At 42.0% G+C, this 13,541-nt stretch overlaps 1 protein-coding gene across 2 annotated transcripts in view; it reads right to left on the reverse strand.

Moving 5' to 3' along the window:
• LMNB2 (lamin B2) overlaps positions 1-13,541 on the reverse strand; it is a 107,621-nt gene that overhangs the window by 11,344 nt on the left and 82,736 nt on the right. Inside the window, exons 3-5 of one of the 2 annotated variants that reach the window (XM_073324001.1) lie at positions 12,005-12,161; positions 11,217-11,342; positions 9,081-9,251 (exon numbers count right to left, since the gene is read on the reverse strand). In XM_073324001.1, the coding sequence (XP_073180102.1) occupies positions 9,081-9,251; positions 11,217-11,342; positions 12,005-12,161 (454 nt within the window). The remainder of the gene's footprint in view (positions 1-9,080; positions 9,252-11,216; positions 11,343-12,004; positions 12,162-13,541) is intronic. The other variant, XM_073324002.1, reaches the window with a different exon arrangement.

Raw genomic sequence — 13,541 nt, forward strand, 5'->3', positions numbered from 1 at the left:
AGGACTTCCATTTTCCCAACTTTTCTGACCAATGTAACAGCAGCCAAAAAAAGGCACTTTAATTGAAAGGTGTAGCAGTGAACAGATTGCCAGAAACCCAAAGGGGGAACCAGTCAGCTTTGCTGAAATTAGATTCAAGTTCCATGGGTGTGGATATGTCAGGATACTGTATCTGTGGATATAATTTTTTTTTTTTTGGGTGCAGAATTCCCTCAGGAGTAAATTATATTCCGAAAAAATTGCCATTATTCTAAGTTAGGAAAGCCTCCTGGAGATTCAGCCTCTAGTGTCCCTCTGGGGTGCAGAAGCCATGTTAATTCCCTCTTCTCTCTCTCTCAAGTTCAGGTTAAGACAATCCCTGCTGGTCTCCCTGATAGCTTTGTTTGTGGCTAATATGTAAACTGAGGTTAACCCACATTTCTTTGTCTAAGACAGACCTGTTTATCACTTTTACCTAGGCTAGAATGTCTTTGTTTTAAACATGTTTTAATAACATTATACAAAGGGAATTAATAACTTCACATATAAACTTAACACATGCATTTTATAATATTAATGACCAGTGTGGTGTTAGTTTCAAATGCCTTAGAGGGCATATTTTGTTCAAACCTCATTGCAGTAGTGTGTAAAATGTAAATATAGAGGTGCTTAGGGTCAAACACATCTTTTAAGTTGATGACAGCATACCAGTGCCTGGGATCCAGAGAAGGAATAATGGAAGCTAGGGTGACCATCTGGAATTTTATTTTTTTCAGGAACTTGAGTTCTTTCAGATCTAAAATAGGCCTGAGACCTCTTTTTGCTTTTGGGATTAGAAAATAGCAGGAATAAAACCTCTTTCCTGCGAGTAACAGAGGAACTTCCTCTATGGCTCCCATGAGACAAAGAGATTGGACCTCCTATAGTACAACAGCCTCATGACAGAGGTCCCTGAATAAGGGCAAGGAACAGGAGTGGGAGGGGGGATGGAAACAAACTCAAGGGTATATCCCAATTCCACTATGCTTAAGATCTGTGGCGATGCCAGACCAAGAATTTAGGAAGTGGTGATTAGCAAATGGGGGATGTGAAAAGATGGTACTCTGCGGACCATGGCAGTCTGTCCTTGACCAATGCATCAAACTGTTTGTTTGAAGGACCCAGCTTGCCTAGATGAACCAGCACTGCAGAGGCAGAAAGAGGTGGAAGACATCTCTTGTAACTTCTGCCCTTCCTGGATACGTCCTTGGTACAGGTCATGAAATTTGGATAGTGGAAGTGCTATGGGCAAAAGGAGTTTCTTTTTGTTGCCAACATATAAATACCCAGAGACTTAAGGGTCGCTTTTGATTCCTGGAGACTACGCAGCCTCTTGTCCGTCTTTCCAGAAAAGAGTGAAGGATCCTCAAAAGGGATCTTGAATGGTCTATTGGCACCACCCTCTATAGTAAGTACCCTTTTGGAGGTCTTGAATAGTCTCGTGAACTTCAGGGGGCACAGGGCAGGGGAGGAGCGGGCAGGGATGACCCAAAATGACTGCAGCCATGAACACCACCACCTATTGATGGCAGAGACCATGTGTCAAGCTGCAGAGTCAGCTGCATCTAGACCAGCCTGCAAAGACGTTCTGGCAACTAATTTCCCCTCATCCACCATCACAGTAAATCCCTGTTTCAGCTTGTCTAGAAGCCTGTCCTTAAATTTTACATTTTACCCTGTGAGATAATATTGTAATGACCGAGCAGAGCCTGCTGGTTTGCAATTCAAAGCTATGAACCTCCAGTGGAATAAAGCTTCCTTCCAAATAAGTCCAATTTCTTTACTTCTTTGCTTTTCAGCATTAACGCCTAGTGACCCTGTCTCCTCTTTTTCATTGGCTACAGAGACTAATAGGGAGCCCAGAGAGGGATGATTTTAGAAATGTTTCGAGCCCTGTGAGGGGATGTAATAACTACTCCGCTCTTTTTGCAGTGGTGGGCAGGGAAGATGGGGTCTGCAACAGAACAGTTTCAGGCTCAAGGACAGCCTCCTTAATAGGGAGAGCTACCTTACAGGGTCTCATGGAGGCTAAAATGTCCACAAGCATGTGTGACTTTTCCTGGACCTCTTCTGGCTGGACATTCAGAGGTGCAGCCATCCTCTTCAGCATCTCCCGATGGCCTTTGTAACCATCAGGTGCAGGAGAAACAGACTCTACTTACCACTGCCTCATTGGTGGATGAAGAGGAGGTGGCCAAGGGCTGATAAGGTGGACCATCCTCTGATTCCTCTAAGGGAAACTCCTGAGAGCAAACCTCTGCATGTACAAGTCTGGTACCGAGGGTGGCTTGATGTGACTCTGGTACAGACACTTGCAAAGGCAAGTTGTGAGGCATGCAGGCATGCCCTAGATTGAGGAGGATCCCCAAGGATTCATGAAAGGCCACTGACATGGCCACCGGACCCCAATTATGACCAGGCCATTGGTCTTCGTGTGACTGCGCCTGGTACCATGGTGGATAGGCGCTCCACGGGAACTGCTGTATGTATTCAGGCAGTGACATGTAAGAACCTCGGAATCCAATGACAAGTCCTCATCCTCCCACCAGGAGAGAGCTGACACCATTGGTACTGGGGAGACAGGTTAAAAGCCTGGAGGTTGGAGGTACTGCGAAATCATGGCTGGTTCCTCCCTACTTGCTACTGATCTGAGATGTATTTTAAAGGGTGGGCCCGAAGGTACCATATGAGGCATCAGAGAAACAGTCAACATCGATACTTTAGACACCGGAGCTGGGTGAGAATCCTGAACAGCCAGAAAAACCGGTACTGACAGGCTGAATAACTCCCAAGCTGCCGCATAAGCCTTGGGCATAAACGGCACTGTGATAGAATGCTGGGCAACAACAGCTAAGCCAGCACCGGTCACTGCAGCTCCAATTAAACACCCCAGAACAGACCTGGTTAAGAAGAGCTGTGCCTAACTGGTGGGTGGAGGAGAGTTGGAAGGCTAATTAAGCCATTCGGCCAAGGATACAAAAAGGCACAGGAAGGAAGTAGGAAGGGGGAAGGCAGGCAGTGAGACGGAGAGAGAGATTGCTCTTTCCTGCTTACCTCAGGAGCTGAGGGCTCCCTAAGACGTTAGGAGTACGGCTGTATATTGTACAAGTGTGGTGGGAACCGACATTGTAAATAAACTGCACTGGGTGTTTTACTAGCATTAAGGTTTCTCAGTGGTTTGTGGACTTGAGCAGAGGTACGAGTGAGTGGGCCCTGCCACAGGCACCAGGAAATCCTGCAGTACTGATATCTGAAACAAGGTCCATCTAGTCCAGTGGAGGTTCATCAGTACCAGATACTTCAGAGGAAGGAGTAAAAGCCCTGCAGCTGGCAGATAATCCGCTCCCCTCATTAGGTCTCATGGTGATCTCTAGCAGTTCAAAGATTGGTTGTAGCCCTGACACACAAGATTTATTAACCCTTCCAAAATTTTTGTTAGCATTAACTATAACACTGGATATCTGTTATCCTTACAAATGTCCAATCCCTTTCTGAATCTTGCTAAATTCTTGGTCTCAGTGACATCCTGTGAGTTTCACAGTCTAATTATGTGCTGTGTGAAAAAGGTTTTTTTTTTTTTTGGTCTATTATGAATTTGTCACCCCTTCTAATTTCATTGAAACTCCCCTTGTTCTTGTGTTTTGACACAGGGAGAACAAAAACTCCTGATACACCACCTCAAACCAGATATTATTTTATATACTTTTATCAAGCCTCCCCCAACCCCAGGTAAACAATACATTTTTTCAGTCTCTCTTCATGTGAAAGTTTTTCCAGCTCTCTAATAATATTCAATGTCCTTGTCTGAACCCCCTTTAATTCCATAGTATCTTTTTTGTGAGGGGGGGACGACAATACAGTACAGATTTTTATAATGCTATTATAATCTATTTTCTATCCCTTTTCTTAAACATCCAAACATTTTGATAGCTTTTTTACTGGCAGCTGATTATCGAGCAAGTCTTCATAGAGCTGTCTACAATGATGCCCAGGTTGCATTGCTGAGTTGATACATGCAGTGTTGTTGTAGCCATGTTGGTCCCAGGATATTAGAGAGACAAGGTAGGTGAGGGAATATCTTTTATTAGACCAACTTCTGTTGGTGAGAGCGACAAGTTTTCAAGCTTACACAGAGCTTTTCTTCAGGTGTGGGAGTTGACACAGTTAATTAGAATCCTGTAAGGTGTAGGAGTAGTTTACCTTTTCCTCTCCAATGTGCATTACTTTAATTTATCAATATCGAACTTCATCTGCCATCCATACAAACTTAACCTGGCCCTCTGTTTGATGCCATTGTTCTCATGGGATTAATCTCTTATTTCCCACTGTTTGTGGTTTTGAATCTCATGTTAATTCACTTTCACCATTTACAGCAAATGTGTCCATTGGTTTATAATTAATAGTACTGTGAACTATGTTACTCAGGGGCGGGGTTTCTAATAGATAAGAGCATTTTTAAATACTTTTATTTGGTAGGTGTTCTATATATAAAGACTGTAAAGAAATAAGAAGTGATGGAATGGATAAGACAGTCTGTCTGGGCAAAAATCGCATTGGGGAACAAAGCTACTAGAGCCTCCCCTGAGATAGTGCTTGAGGTGTACTATAGACCACCGGGATCTGATATGGATCGAGACCTCTTTAATGCTTATAATGAAGTAAATACTAATGGGAATTGAGTGGTCATGGGAGACTTGTACTTCAGTTTATATCCGGGAAGTTAAAGTGCTAGTAATAATAATAGGGCTCAGATTTTACTGGATGCAATAGCTGATGGATTCCTTCACCAAGTAGTTGCTGAACCAACAAGAGGGGTTTCCATTTAGATTTGGTTTTGGTGAGCAGTGAGGACCTCATAGAAGAAATGGTCCTAGGGCACAACCTTGATTCGAGTGATCACAAGCTAAGTCAGTTCAAACTAAATGGAAGGATAAACAAAAATAGATCTGTGACTAGGGTTTTTGATTTCCAAAGGGCTAACTTTAAAAAATTAAGGAAATTAGTTAGGGAAGTGGATTGGACTGAAGAACTTGTGGATCTAAAGGCGGAGGAGACATGGAATTACTTCAATTCAAAGTTGCAGAAACTATCAGAAGCCTGCATCCCAAGAAAGGGGAAAAAACTCATAGGCAGGAGTTGTAGACCAAGCTGGATGAGCAAGCATCTCAAGGAGGTGATTAAGAAAAAGCAGAAAGCCTAGGAGACGGATCAGCAAGAAAAGCTACCTCATTGAGGTCAGAACGTGTAGGGATAAAGTGAGAAAGGCCAAAAGCCATGTAGAGTTGGACCTTGCAAAGGGAATTAAAACCAATAGTACAGTACAGACCTGTTTATGAGTGAACGTCGGGAGTCAAGCTGTTAACAGACCGCAGGTTAAGAGGGCCATGCTGAAAAAAGTGTCTATGATTCACTTAGAAAAAAACGCCGTTATTTTCTGCTCTTTCTGGCTCACATTTTTTTTTCCTTTCTTATGAAATCTGTCATTCACCGCAGATGAAACGTGTTCGCGGCCGATTCATCAGCTGATAGGCTTTCTCCAGAAATCGATACCTGTGCTATGCCATGACGCTTTCTAAAACAATTTATAAACCCCTTGCTGGCTAGGAATGATTCATCCCCCGTCAAATTTCCAAATTTTGTTGCTTGGACTTGAAGAATTGGCCCACTGAGCGGCATTCCTTTCAGCCTTTCCCGAGCAAACCCCATGCATGTGGCTTTGTATATTGTGGGTTTTCCTGAATAGCGCACACGTTTTCGCTTAAGCCCCGCGGCAGAATCGATATTTTGTACAAAGCCGTTCAATTTAGATTTGTTTTTTAGCCATCCTCTGAGAGTAGATTCGGCAATCCCAATATCTTTTGAAACCTTGGCCTGGGTTTCTTTGCTATTTACTCCATCTATTGCAGCTAGCTTTTCTTCTACAGTGTAGGAACTCTGACGCTTGCTCTCTGCCATTATATTAGGCCTCCAGTCAAAATTTTCTAATGTAGTGTATATATATATTACTATATAACTACTATATATTATATATCTCTCTAGTGTGACAATAACTAAGCATGCGTGATACGTCTTTACTAATATCGGTAAAGACGTACAACACGTTTCTGCTCCACACTTCCTGTCGATTTCTATGTCAGTGAGCAAATCTGTAGCGCTACATAACATGCGGTACAGGAACTTGCTAACGAGTCTCGCATTAAATAGGTAGCACTGGGAGGCATGGCACTACCGCGCGTTAAGCGGATTCGTGCGTTAAGCAGGTCTGTACTGTAAAAGGTTCTATAACCATATAAATAAGAAGAAAACAAGGAAAGAAGAAGTGGGACCGCTAAACACTGGGGATGAAGGGGAGGTAAAGGATAATCTAGGCATGGCCCAATATCTAAACAAATACTTCACCTCAGTCTTTAATAAGGAGCTTCTGGATAATGGTAGGATGATAAATGGGAATGAGGATATGGTGGTAGATATTACCACATCCAAGGTAGAAGCCAAACTCAAACAGTTTAATGGGACTAAATCGGGGGGCTCAGATAATCTTCATCCAAGAATATTAAAGGAATTGACACCCGAAATTGCAAGCCCATTAGCAAGAATTTTTAATGAATCTGTAAATTCAGGGGTTGTACCGTATGGCTGCAGAATTGCTAACATAGTTCCTAATTTTAAGAAAGGAAAAAAAAGTGATCCGGGTAACTACAGGCCTGTTAGTTTGACATCTGTAGTATGCAAGGTCTTGGAAAAAATTTTGAAGGAGAAAATAGTTAAGGACATTGAGGTAATTGGGACAAAATACAACATGGTTTTACAAAAGGTAGATTGTGCCAAGCCAACCTGATCTCCTCCTTTGAAAAGGTAACAGATTTTTTAGACAAAGGAAACGCAATGGATCTAATTTACTTTGATTTCAGTAAGGCATTTGATACGGTTCCACATGGGGAATTATTAGCTAAATTGGAAAAGATGGGGATCAATATGAATATTGAAAGGTGGATAAGGAATTGGTTAAAGGGGAGACTACAACGAGTCATACTGAAAGGTGAACTGTTAGGCTGGAAGGAGGTTACTAGTGGAGTTCCTCAGGGATCGGTTTGGGACCAATCTTATTTAATCTTTTTATTACTGACCTTGGCACAAAAAGTGGGAGTGTGCTAATAAAGTCTGCGGATGATACAAAGCTGGGAGGTATTGCCAATACAGAGAAGGCCCGGGATCTCATACAGAAAGATCTGGATGACCTTGTAAACTGGAGTAATAGTAATAGAAATTTAATAGTGAAAAGTGGAAGGTCATGCATTTAGGGATTAACAACCAGAATTTTTGTTATAAGCTGGGGACGCATCACTTGGAAGTAACAGAGGAGGAGAAGGACCTCGGAGTATTGGTTGATCACAGGATGACTATGAGCCGCCAATGTGATGTGGCCGTGAAAAAAGCTAATGCGGTCTTGGGATGCATCAGGCGAGGTATTTCCAGTAGAGATAAAGGAGGTTTTAGTACCGTTATACAAGGCACTGGTGAGACCTCACCTGGAATACTGTGTGCAGTTCTGGTCTCCCATGTTTAAGAAGGATGAATTCAAACAGGAACAGGTACAGAGAAGGGCTACTAGGATGATCCGAGGAATGGAAAACCTGTCTTATGAAAGGAGACTCAAACAGTTTGGCTTGTTTAGCCTAACCAAAAGAAGGCTGAGGGAAGATACGATTGCTCTCTATAAATATATTAGAGGGATAAATACCAGGGAGGGAGAGGAATTATTTAAGCTCAGTACCAATGTGGACACAAGAACAAATGCATATAAACTAGCCATCAGGAAGTTTAGACTTGAAATTAGACAAAGGTTTCTAACCATCAGAGGAGTGAAGTTCTGGAACAGCCTTCCAAGGGGAGCAATGGGGGCAAAAGACATATCTGGCTTCAAGACTAAGCTTGATAAGTTTATGGAGGGCTTGATATGATGGGATAGCCTAATTTTGGCAATTAATTGATCTTTGACTATTAGCGGTAAATATGCGGTAAATATACCCAATGGCCTGTGGTAGAATGTTAGATGGGGTGGGATCTGAGTTACTACAGAGAATTCTTTCCTGGGTGTCTGGCTGGTGAGTCTTGCCTACGTGCCCAGGGTTTAGCTGATCGCCATATTTGGGGTCGGGAAGGAATTTTCCTCCAGGGCAGATTGGCAGAGGCCCTGGGGGTTTTTCACCTTCCTCTGCAGCGTGGGGCATGGGTCACTTGCTGAAGGATTCTCTGCACCTTGAAGTCTTTAAACCACGATTTGAGGACTTCAATAGCTCAGACATAGGTTAGGGGTTTGTTACAGGAGTGGGTGGGTGAGATTCTGTGGCCTGCATTGTTGAGGAGGTCAGACTAGACGATCATAATGGTCCCTTCTGACCTTAAAGTCTATGATTCTATGAGCACCTGGGTCTGATGCCATCAGCATTTAGGAAACTCCAACTAGTACAGAATGCAACACCTCAGCAACACTGGCTCCTGCAAGAACATCAAATCTGTCATCCGCTCCCGAGACTGACTTCCCACAGAACACTGAATCAAGTTCAAGGTCTCAGTCCTTACCTTCAAGGTGTTCAAGAGCCTGGGCCCAGGGTATCTGAAAGACTATCTAAAGCTCTGGGATGAAGACTATGATGCTCACACAATGAGACTCTCTACAAGAAGGATAAAGCTTGTTTGTGCAGGAGACAGAGCTTTCTCGAAGGCCAGACCAAGACTGCAGAATTAATTCTCCCAGGAACTACGAACCATAATAAACCTCCCCATCTTCTACTTCAAGGGCAAGGCGCATTACTGTGACCTTGCCTCCTCTTAGAGAAACCCAGAGAAACAGTGTACTTAGATACATTTTTCAAAAAATATTCAAGGTGGAATTAGAAAATTGCGAAGGTCCCATTACGAAGAACGTCCTGGTGTTACCTTAACTATGGGGCTACCCAGGGTGCTTCCATAGTAGCATGAAAGCTTCCTGAGGTAGGGATAGAGTTTTCCCTTTGATTATGAGACAGTCAGTAGACCACTAAGATACTGGTAATATCTACCTTGGTCTGATAGGTCTGTTCCAGCTCCATTTTGTACAGTTTGATCTGTTCGTCATGTTGATTGCGCAGATCCTGCAGGGCCTGGGCCATTTTGGATTCATACTCCTGCTGGTGACTGCTGTCTATCTCAACTAAACGGTGCTCATGCAGTTTCCTTGTCTCTCTTACTTCCTACATAAACAAAAATGCAGGCAAAGGTCCAAGTTAGGGTAAACAACATGATCAATTTCTTTTACACCACAATTAATTATGTCTATGTTATTTAGCTGCCAGCGCATTGAAAGCATCTCACAAAGTGCAACACAGTTAAAAACACAAACTTTAGATCTGTTAAGGTGAGCTCAATGTTTTAACAGATATAAAGTTATCTGGTCCCTTTCTACAGGAGCTAATTTATAAATATGTTCAAACATTAATTGTCTTCACTTAAAAAATGCAAAGAGATTCTAAAATAAGGGGCTACTCTGTGCTGCATTAACCAAATGAGAGAGCAGGATCAAATATCAGTTTTAACAGCAGAACAAGCGCAGCACAAAACCTTCCCCCCTCAACACACACACTAAACCCACTGGTAGACGACACTCTCTGTAGAGATTCATATATTATTCTGTAAAAATGGTGTCATAAATATAAAGGGAAGAGTAACCACCTTTCTGTATACTCTACTATAAAATCCCTCCTGGCCAGAGGCAAAACCCTTTTACCTGTAAAGGGTTAAGAAGCTAAGGTAACCTAGCTGACACCTGACCAAAATGACCAATGAGAGGACAAGATACTTTCAAATCTGGAGGGGATAGGGGGGGAAAACAAAGGGTTTTTCTGGTCTGTGTGATGCTTTTGCCGGGAACAGATCAGGAATGCAGCCTCACAACCCCTGTAAATTAGTAAGTACTCTAGCTAGAAATGCGTTAGATTTCCTTTTGTTTAATGGCTCGTAAAATAAGCTGTGCTGGATGGAATGTATATTCCTGTTTGTGTGTCTTTTTGTAACTTAAGGTTTTGCCTAGAGGGATTCTCTATGTTTTGAATCTGATTATCCTCTAAGGTATTTACCATCCTGATTTTACAGAGGTGATTCTGTTACCTTTTCTTTAATTAAAATTCTTCTTTTAAGAACCTGCTTGATTTTTCATTGTTCTTAAGATCCAAGGGTTTGGGTCTGTGTTCACCTGTACAAATTGGTGAGGATTCTTATCAAGCCTTCCCCAGAAAAGGGGGTGTAGGGCTTGGGGAGATATTTTTGGGGAAGATGTCTCCAAGTGGGCTCTTTCCCTGTTCTTTGTTTAAAACGCTTGGTGGTGGTACCATACGGTTCAAGGACAAGGCAAAGTTTGTACCTTGGAAAAGTTTTAACCTAAGCTGGTAAGAATAAGTTTAGGGGGTCTTGCATGCAGGTCCCCACATCTGTACCCTAGAGTTCAGAGTGGGGAAGGAACCTTGACAAATGGGTACACTGTGAAACAGTTACAATGAAGTGAAAATAATGAATTCATATGGGTGTGCACTTAAGAGTTCAATCTGGATGAGCCCTATTCATTTAAGACTTTGAATTAACAGTAAAAAACCCTACATATATCTTCTTTCCCTGAAGTATAACAAGGACCTAAAATGTGATCCTCTTGAATGTTATTGTTTTCACTCAAACATTCTCTCCCTCCAGAGAACTGTGGTCTCCTGATGCGCTAAAATAACCTTTCAACATGTTTGCATGCATGGGCAACATACACAGAAGGCTAACAGGAATTCAGAACGACTTTACAAATTGTCTTAGAGGAATGCCCTACAGCTGCAAACAGAAAAGAGACTCTCAAACTATGAAAAAATGCCTTTCCACTCAATGTGATATGTCTTCATCTGATACAGAGAGAGTTTCATCTTGTGGTGTACTTTATATGCAAAGATAACTAGAAGTGCAGAGCCAGGTGGTTCTGGGTGTTTACCCCAGCTCTGCCACTGATTTAACACGTGACTTTATGAAAGTCATTTAACAGCTTTGTGCCTCAGTTTCTCTATTTATAAAATGGGGACAATGATGATCATTTCCCTAACTTACAAGATTAGTCAATGTTTGTAGAGCACTTTGAGCCACGGCTACATAAACTCTGTATTAAGATTAAGTTGTCAGATTGATCTTACCTCCTCAAATATGTTCTTCCGGAAATCCAGGTCCTCTTGTAAGCTCTGGCAGCGATTCTCCAAGTCCACCCGCATCAACGTCTCCTTCTCCAATTGCTTCTTAGCCACAGCATGACCATCTTCTGCCTAGTGATAAATTCAGAATCCAAAATTTTAAAGCTGCATTTAAGTTCAACTGCATCCTTGTTCTCTATTTATGAAACTCTACACAGTGCCCTTAATTTAACTGCCTGTTCCCAACTATTTGTCTGTTCCCATGACAGAGTTAATGAGTTTCCCAAAAGAATACCAGTGACTACATTTAAAACAACTTTCATATGCTAGTATCACCTACTACAGTTCATGTTTATCTCAGTACCGTCTGATAACATAACTGGGAATTGTTAGCTCCCCATACTTTATACGTGGAGTAGACTTTAAACATTTTCCTTTGGGACAGCCTGGGTATTACTTCTGCATGTACTTGATGATGTAAAAGGATGGTGCTGAAGCAGTGCTGAGACGCCAGACTTTACTCAAGACAATGTTAGGTTGCCCTTGCTTATGAACAAACATTTGTGGGTTTCATAAACCAGTTGAGAAAGACAGGCATCTGCATACCAGAGTTGCTCTATGGAGCAAGAGCCACACACATACAAATTTAATCTCTGTATTTCACATATCAATCTCTTAGTAGATGTATTAGTATGGCTGTGCAACACATTACAACAGTAAACTAAAGTAACAAATTCAACAGGATAGAGTGTTTCTATGTATGTAGGTAAACTCTAAAATGTTCATTTACATACCTTAGCAAGCTGGGCCCGCAGGTCAGCAATCTCTGCTTCCAAACTGCGCTTCTCATTAAGAGTAGTACTGAGTTCTGCTTCACTTCTATGGAACAGGGCTTCAAGATCCTTAATGCGACTCTGAGCCACGGACAAATCTGCATCTTTCTTTTTGTAGCTAAAAAAATAATATATATATATATATATCTTATTTCCACAAGTTGGCTGCTACTTTTATTTCTTTCAAAAGGTTTTGTTACATTGAGGTTCCATATCCCAAACTGACCTCTAGCAATTATTACTCATTGTGTACCACTAGGTGGCCCCAGATTAATATCTATTTGAAGTTATTAAAAGTAACAAACCACTCTGAAAAAACTTGTTTCCATTGAGCTGTTGCAAATCTGTAGATTGCTGAAAAGAAACTTTAGCAACTTTAGCCACTTGTGGCGGGAAAAGTTACATTAAACTGTCTCCGAAACAGTGATAAAGTCAGCATTATATACACACTGCACAATGTCCAGTGCTGAATAAAAATTCCATTAATCAATTAACTTAAAAGCTGGATAGCACATTTCATCCCCAGGAGCCTTACAAACCTTGTACCTCATCCTTAGAGTAGCAGAGCACCTGCAACTCCCACTGAAGTCAATGCGTGTTGCAGGTGTTCAGTACTTCTAAGAATCAGGGCCATTCCACATAATGTACTCATTCACAAAACAAAAAATCATTTCACCCACCACTGAAATGCAGTCACTTCTTGGAAGCAAAGTAGCAACCATTTAACAGTACCCAGCACAATACACCACAAACTATGACAGATCATTTTTCCCCAATGCAGATAGCCAGGAACGCTTGATAGTTGGCAATGTGAATTTGTAGACTGATAAAAGAACAGGCTTTCCTGCTGAAAAGATCAAGCTTTTTAGAGAGTCCTTGTCCCTTGGTGTCATCTTAGGAAATCCTTGTTGTTCAGACTTTTCTTGCAAGAGATCCTGGCACCTGATGTGAGTAGAAATACTCAAAGCTCTTAGGAAGCATTGGTATCATCTATCAGCTCTTTTAGATGTAGACAATATCAGAGGCTAGGGTCTGCCACAGGTCCTTAGCTGGCTCCAATAATTCCTTGTTGATCAGCATTACAAGATTTCCAGGTATAGTGTGGTGCAGAATACCAAATAATTTTAGGCTTCTCTTGAACCACCTCCCGTGTAAAGGGTCTCAGCTACATGTTTCACAAAGTCGTGGAAGATTCTGAGATTATCTGATGGGTGGCATGGATGGATTAAAACAGTGTCATCAGGAGGAGGATACTGGAGCTGAAATTAATTGCTCGTCCACTTCTGCACGCTGATCTTCCTCACTCCACCTCTAGTCTCTAGATTCCATGATTGCACTAGCTGACCTAGATAACTGACTAACCTGCCATAAGGTGAAAGCAATCTAACCAGTATGGGGGAGCAGGAAGAAGCTGCGGGGGGAGGGTGTGTGTGTGTGTGTGTGTGGTGTCAATACCAATGTGATGGATACACAAACGCTCAGTGTCAAGAAAGGTGGC

Source organism: Lepidochelys kempii, chromosome 25 (assembly GCF_965140285.1).
Source record: "Lepidochelys kempii isolate rLepKem1 chromosome 25, rLepKem1.hap1, whole genome shotgun sequence".
NCBI lineage: Eukaryota > Metazoa > Chordata > Testudines > Cheloniidae > Lepidochelys > Lepidochelys kempii.